The following is a 22,023-nucleotide window of genomic DNA, read 5'->3' on the forward strand; positions in this document are numbered from 1 at the left end:
GTCAAGCATGGGATGCCATTCTCTCCATCTGCCAGTCTAAAACCAGCCTTTAAAATGCCTTCAATTAAGGCATAAGAGAATAATGCTTGATTAAGATTCAATAAGAGAAAAATGCTTGGGTGGGGCAGCAACAGGGAGGGCTAAGTTACAAAATAGCCAAAGGCTGGGGAGGTTGGAAAGTGGTCCCATCTAGTCAGAAAGGCTGGCTCCAGGTGCAACTAGTTGTTTTTGTAACTGGTTTGGACCAGCTTAACCATCCTCAGGCTCTGGGGTTGGGGCACGGTCAGCTCATAGCTAGCTACATTCAACATTCCCCTTCTTCATCAAGGTTAATTCTGTCACTGACCGAGGGAGGCATCAAGAAGTTGGATGAGCTGCTGAACCATGATAGCGTTAGTTCCCTTGGCCCCAAGTTTCACTGAGCAAGCAAGGGAAGATCTTGCTCCATCCAAAAGCCAGATCCTTCCACCAAGGAGTTATAGGTTGGGATTTATCTGCCCACCAATGCTTATTTAATCAGCATATTTCATCTTGAACCTCAAAGGTCCTTTGTAGCCATCTGATCTTTCAGGAACAACTTCTCTTAGATATTCTGGAAGTTCTCAGGACAGTTTTAAACTGTTAGCAGGGCTGATAAGATCTTAGGACTCTGCTTTTCACAGATGAGGAAATTTTAAAGAGATTCTTGATTTATTAAAATCACAATAAAACATTATTATCTATTGTATTTCCAAATGAACAAAGCAATTCACTTTTTTTTTTTTTTTTTTTGCTTTTTCGGTGAGTAACCAGGGTTAAGTGACCTGTCCAGGGTCGCACAGCTAGTAAGTATCGACTGTCTTGAGTCCAGATCTAAACTCAGGTCCTCCTGACTCCAAGGCCAGAGCTCTATCCACTGTGCCACCTACCTACCCAATTCACATTATTCTTTTAACAATTGGATGTATAACAATTAAACCTATAACCCAAAAGAATCCAGATTTTTAAAAGAATTCACCATTTTAATGATAGGTCATATTATGGAGTCCTCTATTTCCAGTCATTCTACTGCCAAATATTTTAAAAGTGGCAGAGTCTGATATTAGGTTATAATCTATCTGAATCATGCTTTTAATCACGCTTAAATTTAATTCAAATCTGTGTGTTCTGATGGCAACATTGAAAATCTCTGAGTATAGTTCCCATTGCTTTCGGATTACCCCCAGCTCTCTATAATTTTCCCCTATATGCTTCTAAATCAAGCTACAATTTTTTTTTTTACTATTGTTCCCAATAAAATAAAACACACAAAGTTTCACAACATTCCCATCTAAACAAAGTCAAAAGTTTCTTCAAATCTTTCCGTCAACACACTCAAACCTTCTTTTCCTTCACTTAAACTTCCGTGTATTTTGTTCCAATTCTGTTATTTCCTATAAAAGATGGAAGCACCAAAACTCCTTTAAGATGCTTTCAGCAATTATTTTACAAAAACTTAGTCCATTCAAATAACAATTAAGTTCTAGTATAATATTCACAGAAGTTACACTAAGAATTTTTCTAAATAAATTGCATGTACATTTCAAGTTGCTTTCTTAAATAAGCTTCTCTTTTGTGGTCAAGAAGCAAAATAGTTCTCAAAAATTCAAATACATCATCTATTATAAAAATGGGTAAGACTCAGATAATTTGCAGCAAAATTTATAATTTCGACACACGCACCAATTCAAAAGTTATTCTACTTCACCTCAATTTTTTAAATTCTCAAGTACCCAATTCGGTTTTCTAAAATGTATTCTCTTTATTTACGCAAACTTTTCTCTTTTCTGTGAAGCAGGAAAGAGTTAACATTTATTCACAGTAGAGAACTTACATTTCTGTCAAACTCAGTTTCTGATTTAGTCTACAAGATAAAAACTTTATACAACCTTATTTCTTATCTGTCTGCCTCCACACTCTCCAAAGCTTCTTCAGATTTCAGAAATATAAAGAAAAAGAGAAATTTGGTCTGAAGACTTGAAGAACTAAAAACAAACAAATCACAAGACACAGAGAGATAGATTTGTTGGCAAAGTGTCTTCTCTCCAAGCTCCATGCACATAATTGCAGATTGTGAGACAGTGGTCCCCAATATTCCCTTACTAGCAAGGCTTTTCAGTTATCAACCTTTTTTCACAGCATGTTGCTCTTCTCAATTTGGTCCTTAGTAATTGTCACCAGAGCCCATGTGTGCTCTCTCTCTCTCTCTCTCTCTCTCTCTCTCTCTCTCTCTCTCTCTCTCTCTCTCTCTCCTTCTTTGTTTCTTTAGGACTTCTTTCATGTCATGGTATGCTGTCACCTCTTCCCTGAACCCTTCCTCTCTTTTCCAGCTATTAGTAAACTCTCCCTTGTCTGAACTCAGGGTACTTTGTTTATCCTGTCTCATGAAGATGTCATATTTTATTTCCATTACATTCATTTGTAATGCAAATTTGTAAATGCCTTATCATCCCTGGAAGATTCATTCACATTCCATGAAGGCAATGAAATGTGTCTTGATCATTTTTTAAAATCTCCCCCAGGGCATGGTGAAGTGCCTGGCACATAAGAACTCAATAAATGTTTATTGAATGAATAACATACTGGTCTCTCCCATTTGTATCAAACCTTACAAAATGCTTTCACATTTAGCCAGACAACTAGCATTTATTAAGCCCTTAACTGCGTGCCAGGCACTGTGTTAAGCACTGGGGGTATACAGAAAGGGAAAAAAAGGTCATCAGTTCAATTACATTCGGCCTAGCTCTCTTTTTACAAGGTATTCTAGGCTTACAACGGACTTTCCTTGCAACTCTGAGATAGACATTGTTGATATTATCCTCATCTTGTAAATGGAGAATGGCGATTCAGAAAGTTCAAGTAAATTGCTTACACCAAACACTAGCTGTGGCCTCAAGTTCATGTATTTGGGAGTTAGCTGAAGGAGCAGGGCATGCTTAGCTTGAAGAGCAGAAGCTTTAGGAAAGCGATGATAGCTGTCTTCAGACATTTGAAGGGTTCTCTTGTAGTAACACTTGGTCCCACAAGGCAAAATTAGAAGCAGTGGGAGGAAGTTACAAGGAAACTAATCTGGGCTCAGTATTAGTGGAAAAAATTCTAAATAGCTGAGCTCTCTCCACGTGGAAAGGGCTACTTCCAGAGGCAGTGGGGTCCCCTTGTTAGGGACCTTCAAGTAAAACTGGGTGGCCATTTTCCAGGTAGACTACAGAGACGATCCTGGTTCAGAGATGGGCTGAACTAGCCGACTGTGCCATTCAATGATTCTCCAAAGTGTGAGCAATGGGACTGGAACCTAAAGTTTCTGCTTCCAAGTTCACAACCCTGAGACGTTTATCTTCTCTTCTGAGTCTCACGCAACCCTGTTGTCACATATGTGTAAAACTCTGACTTGCTTTTATTGTTATTTTTTTTTCAGCAAATTACACAAAATGACACCCTTTATGTAAACAGTAATTAGCTGAGGCTCCCAGACTTCCGAATGAAGTGTCATCCTAGAGGCAAAGGAATGGGTGTGGCTGGTATTGTTTATCACTGTTGAGTTTTTCTTCCAATTCAGTTTCCTGAATAAATCAGCTTATTCAAATAAAATGATACACACAAAGTGCTTTATAAATTGTTGAGCACCATATAAATGTTGGTAGTCACTATTATTTATTATTATTGTTATTATTATCCCAGATGAACTTAAGCCCCAGAGGGCCAGAGAGTACACTTGTTTCAATACTTCATATTTTGTGTTTGGATTTTAGATTCTTGCTTCCTTGTTTGATGACTTCCTTGACCTTGATGACCACTGGTTTCTCATCTTTGTGGTAGGAGAGGTTAAGGGGTCAGCATTGGGTGGAGAAGGTACTGGGGGATTCTTGTGAGTGTTTTTGCAAAGGAGGTGGTTGTTATGCCACAGACTATCTGACAACATAGAATTTAATATTTTTATGGTTTCAACAAAAGGGATTGAGACACCCACTTACGCTTCAGGGATGAATAACGGTCATGGTGTCCAGCATAAAAGAAATTGAGTACTCTCACTTTCTTCAAAATAATTCCAATCCATCCACACCTGGCCCCAACTTCTTTCCACAGACTTGCAAACCAGGAAGATTTCACTTCTTATAGGAACTGGGTCCAGTGGTGAGGTGGAGGTGGAGGGAACTCATACAAAGAGGGATTATTCTTCTCAATTTTGACACCAGTTGGCATGTGTCAGCCTGGAGGGATGAACCAGAAGGAAATTGCCTCTGGTGTGGTCTCCTGTTCTTGTGGCAAACTCACCATCTCTTTCTATTAGTCTCAAACCAGTAACAGTGAAAGCAAGAGGCAGAAAGCAAAGGAACCTTTGGACAACCTGGAGTACGTTCTGTTGTGTAAGAGAATACAAGAATCCCTGGGGCTGTGCCTGGGCTTGTCCACCCTGGAAGACATGGAAGCCCTCATGGACAAGCACTGGAAAATGATAGCTACGCAAGATATGAAAAGAGGAGGATCTCTCCATTTGGAATTACAGCCTTCGGTGTTCAGGGAAGGTAAAGTCGTTAGTCTCTGTGCTTGGGAGCCACAGTCAGGTGAGAGAAAAGGAGTCACGCCACAATATTGGAATCATCCGAAACCTCTTGTGAACTAAGACATTAATGTGGTTTCTGAATCGGCTCCAAAGCCTCACATTCTTTCTTTCAGTGGCCCTTTGCCCTTTATCGATAATTATTTTTGTAGGTTCCTGAGGAACAGAGGCTTGATGTCCAGCAGGTCTCTGGACTCTGTCCCTTGCTTCTAACTTGCATGAGAGGCCCTTGTGGGCCCACACGTATCATTATGCAGCCAGATCATTCCAACATGGTATCATGTTTAAATAAAACACACACATATGCAGATATATTTATGTAATGCATTTTAATGGAAAATTTTCACCAGGCCAACATCAATCAACTTTTGAGCTCATTATTGGTAAGCAATCTGTCCCCCGAAACCTCTCCTCCTTTGACAGACACAAGGAAAATGAGCTTTGAAGAACTGTGCAGGCAGTACCCAAAGCTGGCCATAGAAAGAATAAGTGAAGACTTTAGGAAGTATTATGAAAAGAAACCCATAATTGCAGGTGAGTGTCTAAACTCCAGGAAATAAGGCTTAAATCCTGAGGGAGGAGAAAGGGAGAACCAAATTCAAAGGATGTCAGCTTATGGTGGAGCTATGTTTTGTTTCAGAGGGCCATTGGATGGAGGCAATGCCTTTAGGGAAAGATACCCTGTCTTCCCTACTCTGTACTTACCTAGAGTAGTCATCATGGATATGAGGTGTTTTGTGTATTTAAATATACTTAATTAATTGAGAATTGTGATTATAATAAGTTGGCCACCAAATCTGTAGGCTGTGAAACTCTATCCATCTTGATCTTGAAGCCAGGGATGTCAGTCTTCCTTTTCCCTATGTAAATTGGGTTAATGAAAAAGTTAGATAAAAGTGGTCCAAGTTAAAATTGCTTTCTGTATTGCTTGTTTCCATATTCCTTTGTGACTATAGGTAGCCCTCTTTTCCATTGGAGATTTCTTGTTCTTTGGTGATGGTGCCATGGTGCCATGCCTTTCTCATCATCTCTCACTCCTCTCCTCTTCAGTCCTCCTCATTCTCCTTTTGACAAACCTTAACTTAGTCAATTTCACCCAACCATTCTTGTACAAATATAGGACTTCTCAAATTTCATAACCTTATAACACTCGTATTTTCCCATTAGGAAAGCCAGTGGAAACAGCTAAGAAGTCACCCTCTCATTTTCAATTTCCAAGTACCCTAGCCTTCCTCAAGAAGGGAAGCTATGTTTTAAGGAAACCCTCACTAAGACCCAGGTAAGTAATAGAGTTGCTATATATACTCTACCTCTGCAGGTCTGACCTCTCTGAATTCCACTTCTGTATGATCTTTCTATGATCTGATACCAACAAACTCAATGTGTCTGATACCAGTACTTCCACTGATAGTTCTGATACTTCCATTTGTTTTTCTAAGCTGTTTACTTCTTTATGTATTAATGGCGTCACCATCCTCCTAGTCAGACTCAAAGTTTCAGAATCCTTCCTGATGTTTTCCCTTTTACTGGCCCCTCACATCCTGTAAGTCACCTGGATTCTTGCTTTGATAGTGTCTATTAATTATGTCCCTTCCCCTTGTTTCCACAGTAATCCAGCCGTTGCTACTCCTCATCTGGAGAACTGCAATAGTCCTCTAACTAGTCACCTTTCCTGAAGTTACTGTTCCCTTGAATCTATCAGGGAATCATAGGATTATGAAAGAGTAGATGTGGAAGGGGACAAAGAAGTGATGTGATCTAGGAGATCACCATAATCCTCTGCTTAAAAATGACCCTCTCCTCCAGTAATGGGGAATTGCCTACTTTCTCTGGCAATCCATTCCATTTTGGAAGCATTCCATTCTTCAGAAAATCCAGAGGACAGATTTACCACATTGTCCTGACCAGGACAGAGGGCAGAAGAATTCTAATAACACCCATTGTTGTCTCTGTATACTCAGAGCCTGTTACAGTGCCTGACATATAGAGAGTGCTGAATAAGGGCTTGCTAAATGAGTTAATTCATTTTGGACACTACATAATTATGATGTGATATATAGAGCTTTCAGGTTTATGAAATACTTTATTTACACTACATTATTTATCCACACAACAGCCCTGGGAGACAAGTACTTCAGAGATTATCTTCTCATTTTATGGATGAGGAAACTGAAACTCATGTTGAATGACGTGCTGATGATCATGCTATTAGTACGTGGTAGAAGCAGAATTTGCACCCAAGGATCAAATGAGATAATAATTGCAAAACACTTAACACAGTGCCTAGCATTTATTAAGTGCTATGTAAACGTTAGCTATTATTATTGCCAGGAGAAGGAGAAGAAGAAGAAAAGAAGAAGAAGATTAGAAGAAGTAGTAATAGTAATCATCATAGTAGTAGTCATAATCATATCATTCAGAATCTGAGGGTTCAGATAATCTCTTTAGTATCTACTTAGTATATTCAAGTACTTCCAGGTAAAACTGGTCCCTAAGGGCGGCAGTAGATAGAGCACCAGTCCTGGAGTCCAGAAGCATCACCTTCCTGAGCTCAAATCTGGCCTCAGACACTTACTAGTTGTGTGACCCTTCGCAAGTCACTTAACCCTGTTTGCCTCAGTTTTCTCATTTGTAAAAAGAATGGAGAAGGAAATGGCAAACCACTCCAGTATCTCTGCCAAGAAAACCCCAGTGGGGTCATGAAGAGTCAGACGTGACTGAAACAACTAAACAGCAGCAGCAGCAGCAACAGCAACAGAGTTAAAAAGCAGTTCAGAGTAAGATAAAAGCAGATGAAAAGCCACAGGCAAGAAGATTAAAAGAAATGAGCAAGCAAGTTCTCTGGGGTCTCGAGAACTCCCTGTGAGACTTCTAGAATTTATTTTACATCCTCCTTCCCAAAGTTCCCACGTGCAGGTCGAAGATCAATCTACTTGGAAGCAAAGCTAATTCCAACTGTCCCAGATCTACTCCGTAACATTTTGGCTCACAATAGTTTCAGTTGGTTTTTTAGAATCCTGGGGAGTTAACTCAAGTCTTCTCAGTTCCGCAAGTATCCTGGCTCCCAATACCATGTCTTCCCGACTCCAAGTCCAATGCTCTTTCCGCCTTACTGTGATCACATGAGCTTTTTGGACTGCCATTTCACATTATTTGCAATACACAAACAGCTACAGGTCTTTGCCACACAAACTGCTATCTAAATTATTTTCTAACCTTCCTCCCTTGTGCAACTGATTTTTTTAACCCAAGTGCAGGTCTTTGCATTTACCTACTGTATATGTAATGCCCTATTCCTTACCCTATCCTAACCTGCTACACACACAAAACTTGTTTCGTTCCATTTTCTATGGAAGTCTTACTCTGACACATTATTGTGTCTACAACACCAGGTGTCCAAAGTCAATGGCAACAGAGAACAGGTTTCATAAGGTACTACTAAGTTGGAAAGATTTCTGATATGGATCCAGTGACAAACTGCATGTCTCCTCCTGCCTGTCTGATCGCTCTCTCTTTGTCACCTTTGCTAGACTGCCATCCATCTCCTAGCCCCTAATCTCTCCTGGCTGTCTCTTGAACCCCTTGCTTTCTCTATACCTACTCTCTTAAGTGATATCCTCCCCCATGGATTCAACTGTAATAGCTACACAAATGATTCTCAAATCTGCATTTTAGCCAAATCTCTTTCTTAAATTCTAGTGTTATATCAACTACCTGCTGGATGCTTCTAAGGCATTTCCCACTCAGCATGTCCAAAACAGAACTTTATTTCCTATTAATTGAGCTCCTTCTATCAACTTCCTGATTTGTTGAAGGCACCATCATTCTTCCAGTCAACTAAGTTTGAATCTTTTAGAGTAATCCTTGACACTTCCTTCTCATTTATTCCCTCTGTCTAGTCAGTTTCAAGTTTTGTTAATTCTCTCTTCATAAAATCTTTTCGGATTTATAGCTTTGCCCTCCCTCCCAATGACCACCACCCTAATTCAGGCCCTCATCACTTGTCATCTGTACTATTGCAATAGCCTCCTACTCAGAGTTCCTTCTCTCTAAGAAATCCTTCACACAGCTGACAAAATAAAGTTATCTTATATTTATTTACATACTTATGTCTTTGTGTCCTCTATAGAGTGAAAGCCTCTTGAGAGACTATTTTATTTCATTTTTTCTATCATATGCACAGTGCTGGGTATAGTGCCTTACACATGGCATGCATTCAATATATGCTTGTTGAAGTGAATGGAATTGTCCTCTAAGAACCAGCTTTGCACTGTTCAAAGAAGCTTGTAACTAGAAGGCTGATCATCAGCTTATGGATTTTCTTAATCACAGCAACTCATGAATGTCATATATTAAAGCACAGAAAAGTTGTGTCTATACAGATAAAATTATGGATTTTTTTAAGTAAGAAGAAAAATGTCATCATCTTAGCACTCTCCCATCATTTCAGCCTGTGGACATATGTTTGGATCTTGATTCTATAATCCATGTTAGCAATCCTTCTTTGTGTCACCTGCAAACTTGAGAGCTATGCCATCAATGTTTTCATCTAAGTCATTGATAACAATAATGAACCTAACAGGGCCAAGGAGACAACCTTGAAGAATACTGTTAGACAGAAGCCATATGAAAAATGCTTCAAATCACTGATAATGAGAAAAATAAATTAATAGAACTCCAAGGTTTTACCTTACATCTATCTGACTGGCAAAGACAAATGATAAAAAAAAAAAAAGTTGGAGAAGCTGCAGGAGACAGGCACACTAATACACTATTTTGGTGATGTGAATTATTTCAAATATTTTAGAAAACAATTTGGAATTATACTTAGAAATGTCACTAAACTGAACATACCCTTTGACCTAGAATGCTACTCCTAAGCATAATCTCCTTATAAGAAAGAGGTCAAAGACAGATGGAAAAGTTTCCCATGTACAAAAATATCTATCATAATAATTTCTGTAGTAACAAAGAACTAGAAGGAAAATGGAATCCAATGATTGTGGAACAACAGAACAAATTGTAGCACATGGACATAATGTAATATTATTGTTTTATAAGAAATGACAGATATAAAGAATTCTAAGAAACTTGGGAAGACTTGTATGAATTGATGCAGAGTAAAGTATGCAAACTTAGTAAAACAATTTAGACAGCAACCACAATTATGTAAAGGAGAAACAACAATGAATGACTTCAAAACTCTGATTAACAAAATGATTGATCATGACTTCAGTAAAGTGACAGTGAAGCATGCTTCCCACCTCTCACTAGGGAGGTATGAGACTAGGTATGTACTTTCTCATTATTAGGGCAGTTAAAAGGAGTATGCATAGATAGAAAGAACAGGTGTGAGTTGAATACGATGGAATGATTGTCTGAAAAAATAAAATTAAGGTGTGAGAAAGAAGAATGCACTAGAAGAAAGGGAAGGGAGAAGTAGAATGGGGTTAATTATCTGACATAAAACAGGCCTGAAAGAGATTTTACAGTGGAGAGGAAGATGGAGGGGGAAGCAGAATGCATGAACCTTATTTTCATCGGAATTGGCTCAAAGAGGGAATAACACGCACACTCAGTTGGGTATAGAAATTCATCTTACCTTACAGGAAAGTAGGAGGAGACAGCACCATGGCAGAGTGGGGCAGGGTGGGGGGCTGATAGAAGGGAGGGTGGAGAAAGTAAAAGCCAGAAGCAAAACACTTTGGAGAATGGATGAGGTGAAAGGAGAGAGAGTAGGATAAACGGGAAAAGAGGATGGAGGGAAATACATAGGTGGTAATCGTTACTGGGAAAAAAAATTTACAGCAAATTTTTCTGATGAAGACCTCATTTCTCAAATATATAGAGAACTGAGTCAAGTTTATAAAAATTAGAGTCATTCCTCAGTTGGTAAGTGGTTAAAGGGTAATGAATGAGAAACTTTCAGACAAAGTAATCAAAGCTATTTATAGTCATGAAAAAAATGTTCTAAATCACTATTGATCAGAGAAATCCAAATTAAAGCAACTCTGAGCTACCACCACATACTTATGAGATTGGCTGATATGACAGGAAAGGAAAATGACAAGTGTTTGAGGGGATGTGAGAAAATTAAAACACTAATGCATTGTTGAGGAAGTTTTATTCAATCATTCTGGAGAGCAATTTAGAACTATGCCCAAAGGGCTATAAAACCATGCATACCATTTGACCAAGCAATACCACAACTAGGTCAGTAACTCAAACAGATTAAAAAAAAAAAAGGAAAAGAGTCTATATGTACAAAAATATTTATAGCAGCTCTTTTGGTGGTGGCAAAGAATTGGAAATTGAGAGAATATCTATCAACTAGCAAATGGTTGAACATGTTGTTGTATATGATTATGACAGAAAACTATTGTGCTATAAGAAATGATGAGCAAGATGCTCTCAGAAAAACCTGGAAAGACTTACATGAACTGATGCAAAGTGAAATGAGCAGAACCAGAACATTATACACAGTAACAGCAATACAATAGAATGAGGATCTATTATGAATAATTTAGCTATTCTCAGCAATACAATGATCCAAGACATTCTGAAAGACTTATTATGAAAGCTGCTATCCCCTCCAGAGAAAGAGCTGCTGGAGCCTGAATACAGATTGAAGATACTTCTTCTTTATTTTTCTTGGGTTGTTTTTTTTTTGTCTGTGTTTTCTTTCACAGCATAACTTACATAGCAATGTGTTTTGCATGACCACATAGGTAAAACCTATGTCAAATTGCTTACCTTTTCAATGCAGGTGAAGGGAGAAAGAAAGAAAGAGAATTTGGAACTCAAAATTTTCACGGGGAAAAGAATGTTAAAATTGTTTTTACTTGTAATTGGGAAAAAATTGCTCTTTTTTTTATATCTTGCAAGCTTTGTTGGCAAATGCATTTCTTTCTGTTCTAATCGTTCACAAATTCTCCTTTACTAGCCCATTCCTTTTTGTTGTTATGAGGAATTAATATAATGTTCACTGGTTTATGGTTTTCAGAATCTGCTTTTCTCTCCTTGTCAGAAATTGAAACATTTTCTCACGTCTGGTCCCACGGGGCCTTTCTCTTCATCCATGTTTCTTCAGCAATCACAAATAGCAGTAAAATATACAAGTTATTTCACAGGTGATGTGGTAGAATAGGAAGAATCTTAGACTTGGCAGCAAGAACTTAGAAGCTCAAGAACTAGGTTTTGAATCCTGTCTCTGACAATCCCCTAGCTGTGTTGACCATGCAGCAAATCACTTAGCTTTTCTGAGCATCAGTTTCTTTCTCTGCAAAAGAAAGGGTAATAATCCCTACAGCACTTCAATTTAATTCAATCCAATAAATATTCTTTTTTATTAATTTATTTACTTTTAGTTTTCAACATTCACTTCCATAAGATTTTGAGTTTTCAATTTTCTCCCCTTTCCTCTCCTCTCATCTCCCCAGGATGGCATGCAATCTGATATAGGCTGCATTCATAGTAAACATATTTTCACATTAGTCATGATGTAAAGAAGAATTAAAACTAATGGGAGGGACCATGAGAAAGAAAAAACAAAACAACAAAAGAAAAGGAGAGCAAATAATATGCTTCCATCTGCATTCAGACTCCAAAGTTCTTTCTCTGGATTTTCCTTTGTGAGTCTTTTGGAGTTGTCTTAGATCCCTCCATTGCTGAGAAAAGCTAAGCTTATCAAAGCCAGTTGTCACACAATGTGGCTGTTACTGTGTACAGTATTCTCCTGGTTCTGCTCACTTCACTCATACAAGTCTTTCCAGGTCTTTGTGAAATCTGCCTGCTCATCGTTTCTTATAGCACAATAGTATCCCATTACATTCATACACCACAACTTGTTCACCCATTCCCCAATTGATGGGTATCCCCTCAATTTCCAATTCTTGGTCACCACAAAAAGAGCTGCAATAACTATTTTTGTACATATGGGTCCTTTTCCTTTTTTATGATCTCTTTGGAATACAGCCCTAGATGTGGTATTGCTGGGTCAAAGGAATAAATATTCTTTAAACACCTATTATATGCCAGGCACTGTGCTAAGTCCTGAGGATACATAATACCTTCTTCAAGAGATTGTTGTGAAAATCAAATGAGACAATGTAGGGAAAGCATTTTGCAAAACTCTAAGCACTACATAAATGCCACCTATTATTTAGGCACCCTAGGATTGGATTCATCTGGCCTAGGTGAACCAACTTAGGGCAGCTAAGTGTTCTTGTTTTGTTTCCTCACTTATCTTGGGTTTTGGTTTTCTCGTTCATTTTTGTCTCTTTCCAATCTGAAGATCTTTGTCCTTTAAAGAAGATGATAACACTAACTCACATTTGTGTAACACCTGAAGGTTTACAGACCAATTGCCTCATAATAAGTCTGTGGAATAGGCACTCACATTCGTCTCACCACTCAACAGGGAAGGAAACTGGCACTCGGTAAGGTTGAATGACATTTTTTCTGTTGTCACACAGTCAACAAGCATTTATTAAACTTTTACCATGTGCCAGACACTGTGTTAAGCTCTAGGGATACAAAGAGAAGCAAAAATATAGTCCCTACACTCAAGGAGCTTGCATTCTACAAGGGGAAACATATACAAATAACTATGTGCATACAAGATATATACAGGGTCAATGAGAGAAGACACATCATAGCTGAGAATAAAAGAGTGGTCTCATAAGGCCAGGTCCAGTTTTCTTTCAAGGAGTTCACAGGTCTAATTAAAACAGAAGGTGAACAGGTCTGCTTTTTCAATGTCATGGTTGTATCATTTGCTCTATCCGGGGCCTGAGCAAGCAGATGAGCTGTAAGAGGCAAGGGCAACTGTGCTCCTGTGTTGACTCATTATTGAAGGGAGGAATGCCTTCATGTGGAGGCAGCAAAGCCTCACCCCATTGGTGACACAACAATCTGAGAACTGCCACCATAGGAACCCTAGAATGGCCATTTGAATAGTCTGTTACCAGTCATTCCATGGTGGTAGTGGTAGTGGAAAGCAGGTCAAGTTCATCTAAGTGAGCATCAAGAATTTTTCCTTTTTCCAGAAGCGCCACTCAAGTGATACAGCAAATTATGACAAGGTCCTAAAAGCCTCTATTCCCTGTGGTCTTGGGTTTCTTACCCTCTACTTCTCCATTTGTGGGTTTGAGGAGCACCCTGGTATTTCTTCCTGAGAGTTTTGAAGTCCAGCGAACAGGAACTAAGAAAGTAGGAATTACTGGTAGGAGCCCTGTTTGTTTTTGGGTAGGGAGTAGGGATAATCCAGAGGCATCGTCTGGTCCATAAAGTTCCTGGACTCTGTTGACTCAGCTTGTGCCTATCTCTGTCCATGAGAAGGAGGAAGGGACAAGCAAGTATTAAATATCTACTATATATCAGGCACTGGGTTAAGTGCTTTACAAATATGAATTCATTTGATTTGCACAACCACCATGGGAAGTTGGTGCTATTATTATCCCCATTTTCCAACTGAGAAAACTGAGGCAGTCAGAGGCTAAGTGATTTGCCCAAGGTCACACCTTAGATATTCCTACCACTGTCTCTATTGCAGCACCTTGATGCCATGGGAACCTATACTTCTTAAAAAGAAGAAAATAGTCTTTCACAGGCTTTAAGCATTGGGGCTGTTCCTCCTTTGTTCCCTCTTCCCTAATATAGCTTTTTTCCCCCTCTGTAAGTAGTTTCTGTTTCCCTTAGGACTTTTCAAAAGCCTGAGCCTATTAGGAGCTTTTAGCCTTCCTAACACCACTCTCTTTTTGTTTTAAAACAGTCCTGAGTTATATGTCCTCACTTCTGCATTTCATTGTGTGTGTTTTTAAACTCTTTACCCCTACCAGCAAATAATCATAAAGATCATTCCACTAAGTTCTGGTGATACCTATGAAATTTCATTTATAGCTGAGCATTAACGTATTGAGTTCATTGGTTTATCTATCACATTCTGTGCATTGTTGTATAGATATTTAAAGCAAGGAGCATAATTTATATTTCTCTTCCTGATGGGAGAGAAAGACAGAGAAAGATAGTGAAAGACAGATAGAAAAAAAGGCGAAAAGACAGAGAAAGAAAAAGAGAAAGAGAGAAAGAGATACCTGTCCTTTTTCATGTACTTAATCAGGTTTAAAAGTTTTATCTGAACATTTTTCTCCTTCTCCATGCCATTTTCAGTTTAAAATGTATATTGATCCAATCAGATCTCCAAGGAAATGTCTCCATTCCTCTGGGCTTCATTAGATTTACCCATGCTATTACAGGATCATATGAGGATCATATTATGAGGATATGTATTTGAGGTCATCTAGCTCAACTTGATTATTTTCTAGATGAGGAAATTGAAGGCCAGAGAGAATAAGTGATTTTTCAAAGTCAAAGAGTAGAAGAACCAAGATTCAAACCCAGGTCCTCTGACTCCCAAACCCTGTGCTCTTTCCACAATGCTATGCTTTCATGGCCAAATGCTCTTCATTCTAATGCCTTAATTCATGGTCCAGGAAGCAAAATCCCATTCACTGACATCATTTTAGTTCACTTTAAACATCTTTCTTTCTCTTCTAAAGTCCTCACCTTCAGCTCTGTCAGATAATCTTCCCAAAACATTGCTATTGTACAAGACACTTTCCTACTCAAAAACTTTCAATGGCTTCCTCTATTTGTGAAATAAAGTCCAAACTTCTTAGCTTGGCACACAGTCCCCAACACTCTGGGTTCAGTTTTATGTATCTCCAACCCAAACTAGTACTTCTCTAATCTTGTTGATATGTTCATTGATCTCCAAATGGGCATTGCATTTCTGCCTCCATCTTTGCTCTTCTCCTTGCCTGGAATGCCTTTCCTTCCACTCATCTGATCTAAATTTCACTTATACTGCCCTAGTCAGCCCACACTTGGAGTTCAATTGGGTTCAATTCTTTCTGCCAAGTTCCAGGACATAAGTTGACATATGTGTGTACTTCTAGATGATGGTGATGATGACATTCAAAGATTAGTTGAAGGAACCTGGGATTTTTTACCCTGTAGAAGAGATAACTTAAGGTAGATTGTCATTTTCTGTGGAAGTAAGAGTAATCAGTGAAACTTGTAAGGGCTCAAATTTAAGGGGAAATTTCCTGACAATTAGCTCTGTCCAAAAGTGGCACGTGCTACAGGGGGAGGTATTAGGTTTTTCCGTCACCGGCATTCTTTAAGCAGAGGCTAGATGACTGTCCATTGTTGATACTGTGAGGGGATTCACATTCTAATGGGGATTGGGCTAGATGGCCTTTCAAACCCATTACAGCTCTAATATTTCATGTTATCTATTCTTCAAGACCCAGCTCAAGTCCTCACTCCTTCATGAAACTTTGTTTGACTGCCCTAATCTCTTTGTCCTCCAGACTCCTCTGGCACTATCTGTACCCATTCATTTGGTACCCCATAGATACTATGTTGTATTTTTATTAAAATCTTTTTATGCTTATTTCCTGGTTTCCCCATGCACAAAGAGGCTGAAAGATAGAGAAATAGATAGAGATAGATACACATATATGTATACATATATAATATTATATATGTATGTATGTATGTATATTTATTTGAGAGATATATATATATGGAGAGAGAGAGAGAGAGAGAGAGAGAGAGAGGGAGAGAATACTTCAGATAAATATGTATGGTATCTCAAACACTTGTATCTTGATGAAATACAGCATGACGTAGTATATAAGAGCTTTCCTTGGAGACTGGAAGACCTAGGCTTTAGACCTGCACCTGGAGGTGCTAGCTATGTGACTCTGGGCAAGACTCTTAAATTTTCTGTGCCTGGGCAATTCTTGAAATCAATGAGCTACAAATGAGTTGTTACAGCACAGCTATGGCAAAGGAAGTTTCAATGTCAGGAATCCCCTACACGATGAAATCAGAGGTCTAGTCCAAAAAAAAAAAAAATCCCCAACACACAGCATAGTGTATTATGTTTTCATGCAGAAGATGTTCAGTAAGTGTTTGTTACTGATCATAGTCATGATGACAAAGCCATCACACTCCAGATCCACAAGCCCTCTTCCCTTTGTCTTGTCACGTCTACCTACACTCTACTTTGGCATACCAAGCCTCACAAAAGCTAATCCCAGTCCACCCAAATTGGTTTATTCACCAAACATTTTCCTCTTCTCTTGTAATGGTATTAATTCCTGACATTCATTCATGTCCACTTCCTTCTTCCCCATTTTAGACACCACCATCCTTACATCCAACTCCAACCCTAGTCTCGCTTCCCTTCATATTATAGAGAAATATCATACATGACACAGAGAATCAGAGAATCCTGGAGTTAGAAGGACCTTTGTTTAGAAAAAGGCATCTAGATCTATTCTCTGCCTTTTGAACTTTATACTTTGAACTCTTGGGTCCTCTTTCACCCCTTCATTCATTCACTGTAGTTAACAGAAATGGACTCTTCTCCTTCAAGATTGCCAATTGTTTTGGGAATTTTTTGTAGTCACAGTGCAAAAGAAAAACATTTCTTGAAAACTTATCACCTTTACCCCTCCTCCTCCCTGGAGATCCGACTTGATTGGACCAAATTTAATAAAGATGCACAAACACTCAAGTTTTTCCATGAAGAAAATTACAGATTGTGTTGCTTCTCCCCCCAGAACCTAAATCCATTTCCCAAAGATCCCTTAAGCTGTCCATTCCTGTCCTTACTCCACTGCCCCACTAATAAGAGGATAATATCATTTAGAACTGAAAGAGACCTTAGATATTAACTCTATTTCTATAGGTAAGGAAAAAGAGGCCCAGAGAAATTGATGTGACCTGCCAAAAGTCACACTGGTAGTAAGTGACTAAGCCAGGATCAGAACCTCAGGCTTCTGACTCCAAATGCAATGTTTCATCTGTCATAACATGAAAACCTATGCCCCCAAAAAACTATGATGTCTGCCATTGCTGCTTTCTTCTTGTCTTGCAGGAATATCACAGAAATCCTCCAACACCCTGTCCATTTGGATTACTTCAAGGAATTCCTTAGAATAAATAAGGCTGAGAATCTACTGAATTTCATCCTTGCCATGCAGAGGGCCATTAATGAATCCAATGATAGATTACAGAAAATTCTCATTGATGCCATCATCAAGACTTTCTTCCATAACAAAATTAATGTTGGTATGAAACCCCAACCCAGCCCCCACCTCATAAGTTTCTCTCCAAATTTCCTCGAATGAGCATGGAGCTCTCTCAATACTTTCCAAATATGGAATTCTGCAAGAAGGACTTATGATCCAAGTTGCATATCTCTTGGTGTCTACAACGATACTAACTCCAGGAAAGGAAAATGTCTATTGATCACATAGACAGACTATCACCATCTATCAATCTATCACTGGGATAAGGGGCTATGTGTAGGGATTGGGGCATTGAGAGATGAAATTTGAGAGGACAGGCAGGTAGGAAAGGAGAAGAGACATGTGGTGAAAATTCAATGAATGTCAAGCAAAGAAACTTCAGTTTAATATGTTGATTAACATGTCTGGCTCTCTTAGACATGTTCCAAGGGTAATTGGAACAGTCTCAGAGAATTCCTTGTCAGGTACAACTTGAGCTATCTCTGAATTTCTTTATCATAAAAGACTGAACTGTTTAAGAAAACTGGTCCCTATTACCAACAAGGTACCAAGCACATAAGACAGCAGGAAGGCAGAGGAAATGCACACTCACTATCCTGCTATTCTAGCCACTTGCCATTGGTTAATATATTGAAACACTTGGAGACATGCTGACATTGGGGAAGTTTCCTGGATAGCCCAGATTATCTAACTTTCCTGAAGCCCAAAGGCTAACTTGATTCTAAATCCCACTCCACAAACAATCAAACTTGCCAAAGGAGAACATAGTTAAATCTAGGCTAATTACCTATAAACAGCAGTCATCACTTTCCTTCTCCTTAAATATCCCAGTAAAATGGTAGCATAATACAGCTCAGCTACAACAACCTTGTCTTCCCTAGCTATGACACTAAGAGAGTTCAGCGGCTGTGGGTTCTGCTACTCTTCCCAGTCATGGTACTACTTTTATACTTTTCTACAGTCTCCTTCCCCTACATATAACAAAACTAGTCATAGACCAATATCTCACACTCTACGTCAAAATAAGTTCAAAATAGATATATGATTTACATATAAAAGATGATACCACAAACAAATTAGGAAAGCATGAAACAGTTTACCTGTCAGATCTATGGATAAAGGAAGAATTTAGGACTAAACAAGATATAGGAATGTTACTAGATGTAAAATGGATAATTATGATTATAGTAATTTTTAGTAGTATTTAATTTTTTCCAATTACATGTAAAGGCAATTTTAACATTCATTTTTTTAAAAAATTTTGAGTTTCAGATTTTTTCCCTTCTTCTTGCCCCCTAAATAAGGTAAGAATTTTAAATGTTATATATGTGCATTGATTATATTAAAATAAAAAGAGTTTGCACAAACAAAACCAATGCAACCAACATTAAAAAGAAAGCAAGAAACTGAGGGAAAAGTTTACAGCAAGTATCTCTGATAAAGTCCTCATTCCTAAAATAGAGAACTGAGTCAAATTTATAAGAATGTAAGTCATTCACCAATTGATAAATGGTCAAAGGATATGAATAGGCAGTTTTCAGACAAAGAAATCTATAGTCATATAAAAATGTTCTAAATCACTACTGATTAGAGAAATGCAAACTAAAACAACTCTGTGGTACCACCTCAAACCTATCACATTGGCTAATATGTCAGAAAAGAAAAATAACAAATGTTGGAGGGGATGTGGGAAAACTGGGACACTAATACACTGTTGGTGGAGCAATTTGGAACTATGCCCAAAGGGCTATAAAACTCTGCATACTCTTTGATCCAACAATACCACTTACTGGGTCTGTATTGGAAGAAATGAAAAAAAGCGGGGTGGAGAACCTATTTGTACAAAAATATTTGTAGCAGCTCTTTTTGTGGAGGCTAAGAATTAGAAATAGAGGGGAATTAATTAAGGAACAGCTAAACAAGTTGTGGTATATCATTGTGATGGAATATTATTGTGCTATAAGAAATGACAAACAGGATGATTTCAGAAAAGCCTGGAGCGATAAATGCATTAATAAAAAGCGAAGTGAGCAGAACCAGGGAACATTGTACACAGTAAGAACAATATCATACAATGAAGAACTATGAATGACTTAGCTATTCTCAGCAATACAGTGACACAAAACAATACCAAAGGACTCATGATGAAAAAACACTATCCACCTCCAGAGAAATAACTGATGTTGTCTGACTACACACTGAAGCATACTATTTTTTCCTTCCTTCCTTCCACCTTTCCTTCCTTCTTTCCTTCCTTCCACCTTTCTTTCTTTCTTTGTCCTGTCTTCTTTCACAAAATGACTAAAATGGAAATGTTTTACATCATGGCACACATACAACCCATGTCAGATTGCTTACCATCTCAAGGAGGGGAATAGCAGGGAAGGAAGGATAGAATTTGAAACTTAAAACTTTTTAAAAATGTTAAAAATTGTTTTTACATGTAATTGGGAAAAATAAAATATTTAAAAGAAAAAAAGAAAAAAGAAGAGTACCCCCTATCAGGGACAAGAGTGAAAACAAGAGTAGGTAGAGATTTTTGTGATATGATGACTGACATATCTTCCAGATTTAAAATCATTTCTTATATCCCATCAATTTCTTATAATGACTTTTTAATTAATTTGATAATTATTTTTCCAAAAAGCTGGGACAATTTAATTTTGTCCTGTGCAGTTTTCATTTATGGTTTCTTGAAATACAGCTCAGAAAAACAGGCTTTTAAAAAGTCCGTTGTGTTTCAAATGGAGCTACCTGACTATGCCTTTAAACCCAAATCACTTTGGCTTTCATTGAATGGTTAACAATAGCCCCCAGCCCAAACGTCAGGGGCTCATTGTTTAGGGTTTGATGGCTTAGAATAAGTGTAAATAACCATTGGTTTCAGTTCCAGCCCCAAACTCTGAGGGTCTTCCCCTCCCAGATTGATATTTTTGTGATGGTAAATAAGGCCATCTTTTATCTCAGTTCTTACCTAGCCTTTAATCATTGAACGGGCATTGCCTCAGACTAACTGAGACTTGAAAAAGACCTTAATTCAGAAAGGCCAAGGTCACCTACTGCATCCTGGGCCATTGTCAGTTGTCTTGACTTATGTCTTGCCACTGGACTTTGACGACTCTAGAGGAAAAAGTGAGGCTGATAACTTTACACAGCTCTGCCTCACTTAAATCCTATCCATGTGCAAGTCAAAACATCACCCTCAGGATGTCATTGGTTCTCCTCTAGAATCCAATACTTAGTTGTTTATTTGCAATCAAGAGATAGCTTGAGGTATCCTTCAGGAGATAACATATGTCTCAAAAGGAATGATAGGAACAAAAAGGATGTATGTTTATCTAGTCAGACTGGTGGGAAAAAGACAGAAAATGAGAAAAAGCATATAGTTCCAAAAATATAGATTTCCTGAGGAAACAAGAGAGGGAAATTTAGCCTATATTGAAAGGTGAGTGAATACAGATGGGTCAGGAAGTCATAAATGGGATGCCAGATGGTGAATTAGCTTGCCCTGTATGACTAAATGGCAGTTTATTGGTCAAAGAGATCTCAGTCAGACTCATCTGCTAAGCTAGACAAAACTATGTCCTCACAGTTAACTACTGGAGTAGAATTCCCAACCTTAGAATACCCTCACACCCTGAGTAAAGCCATTTCAAGTTAAAATGACTTAAAGAGAGAACATGTAGAATAATAGAAGAGTACAGGTATTAGGGAGGTATAACATTTACAAGGTGTAAGAGACATAATTTCTGGGTAATTAATCATTTTATTAATAATGCTAGTATTTATTAATAAAAGGAATGGTTATTTGGTTGTCTCTCTTGGACCAAAGATGATTCATGATGGTGGGCTCAAAGTTTATATGCCCTTGTAAGAGTGGGTGTTCCTGAGGGCAGCAATCAACAAGGAATGGGGATGGGGTGGGGGAAGAGAGTATTACAATGAGAAAGTGGACCCATTTCAATAAGGGACTAGGGAATGTAACTTTTTGTCATTTACTTCTAAATTGTCAGCCCTTGACCAATCTATTCAAAGAATGTATATCCTCCCCCCACCAAGCCTGACCAGAACACAATGGGCTGGGAGTTTCACCTTCCATTAAATTGCTGGTAAGGTTGAGAAGAAACTGAACAAGATTGAGAAGAGAGTTAATTCAATGTCATTATCAGTAATGTCCTTCAGAGACTGAACTTTGAAATAAAGACTTTAGAAAAAGGGGAGAACTATGGATTTCCCCAAATCATTAGTTATTAATATTCATTTCTCTCAGAGACCTAGAGTCAAGTCCCACCTTGGACACATACTATTTGACATTAGGCAAGTTGCTCAACCTTTCAGTAT

At 38.3% G+C, this 22,023-nt stretch overlaps 1 protein-coding gene across 1 annotated transcript in view; it reads left to right on the top strand.

The window, feature by feature from the left end:
- The window catches only part of RGSL1 (regulator of G protein signaling like 1), a 74,633-nt gene that overhangs the window by 16,617 nt on the left and 35,993 nt on the right, over positions 1-22,023 (top strand). Inside the window, exons 7-11 of the mRNA XM_027868421.1 lie at positions 3,768-3,830; positions 4,307-4,541; positions 5,000-5,110; positions 5,744-5,855; positions 17,529-17,722. Coding sequence (XP_027724222.1) covers positions 3,768-3,830; positions 4,307-4,541; positions 5,000-5,110; positions 5,744-5,855; positions 17,529-17,722 — 715 coding nt within the window. The remainder of the gene's footprint in view (positions 1-3,767; positions 3,831-4,306; positions 4,542-4,999; positions 5,111-5,743; positions 5,856-17,528; positions 17,723-22,023) is intronic.

This window comes from Vombatus ursinus, unplaced genomic scaffold (assembly GCF_900497805.2).
Source record: "Vombatus ursinus unplaced genomic scaffold, bare-nosed wombat genome assembly UNPS02014789.1, whole genome shotgun sequence".
NCBI lineage: Eukaryota > Metazoa > Chordata > Mammalia > Diprotodontia > Vombatidae > Vombatus > Vombatus ursinus.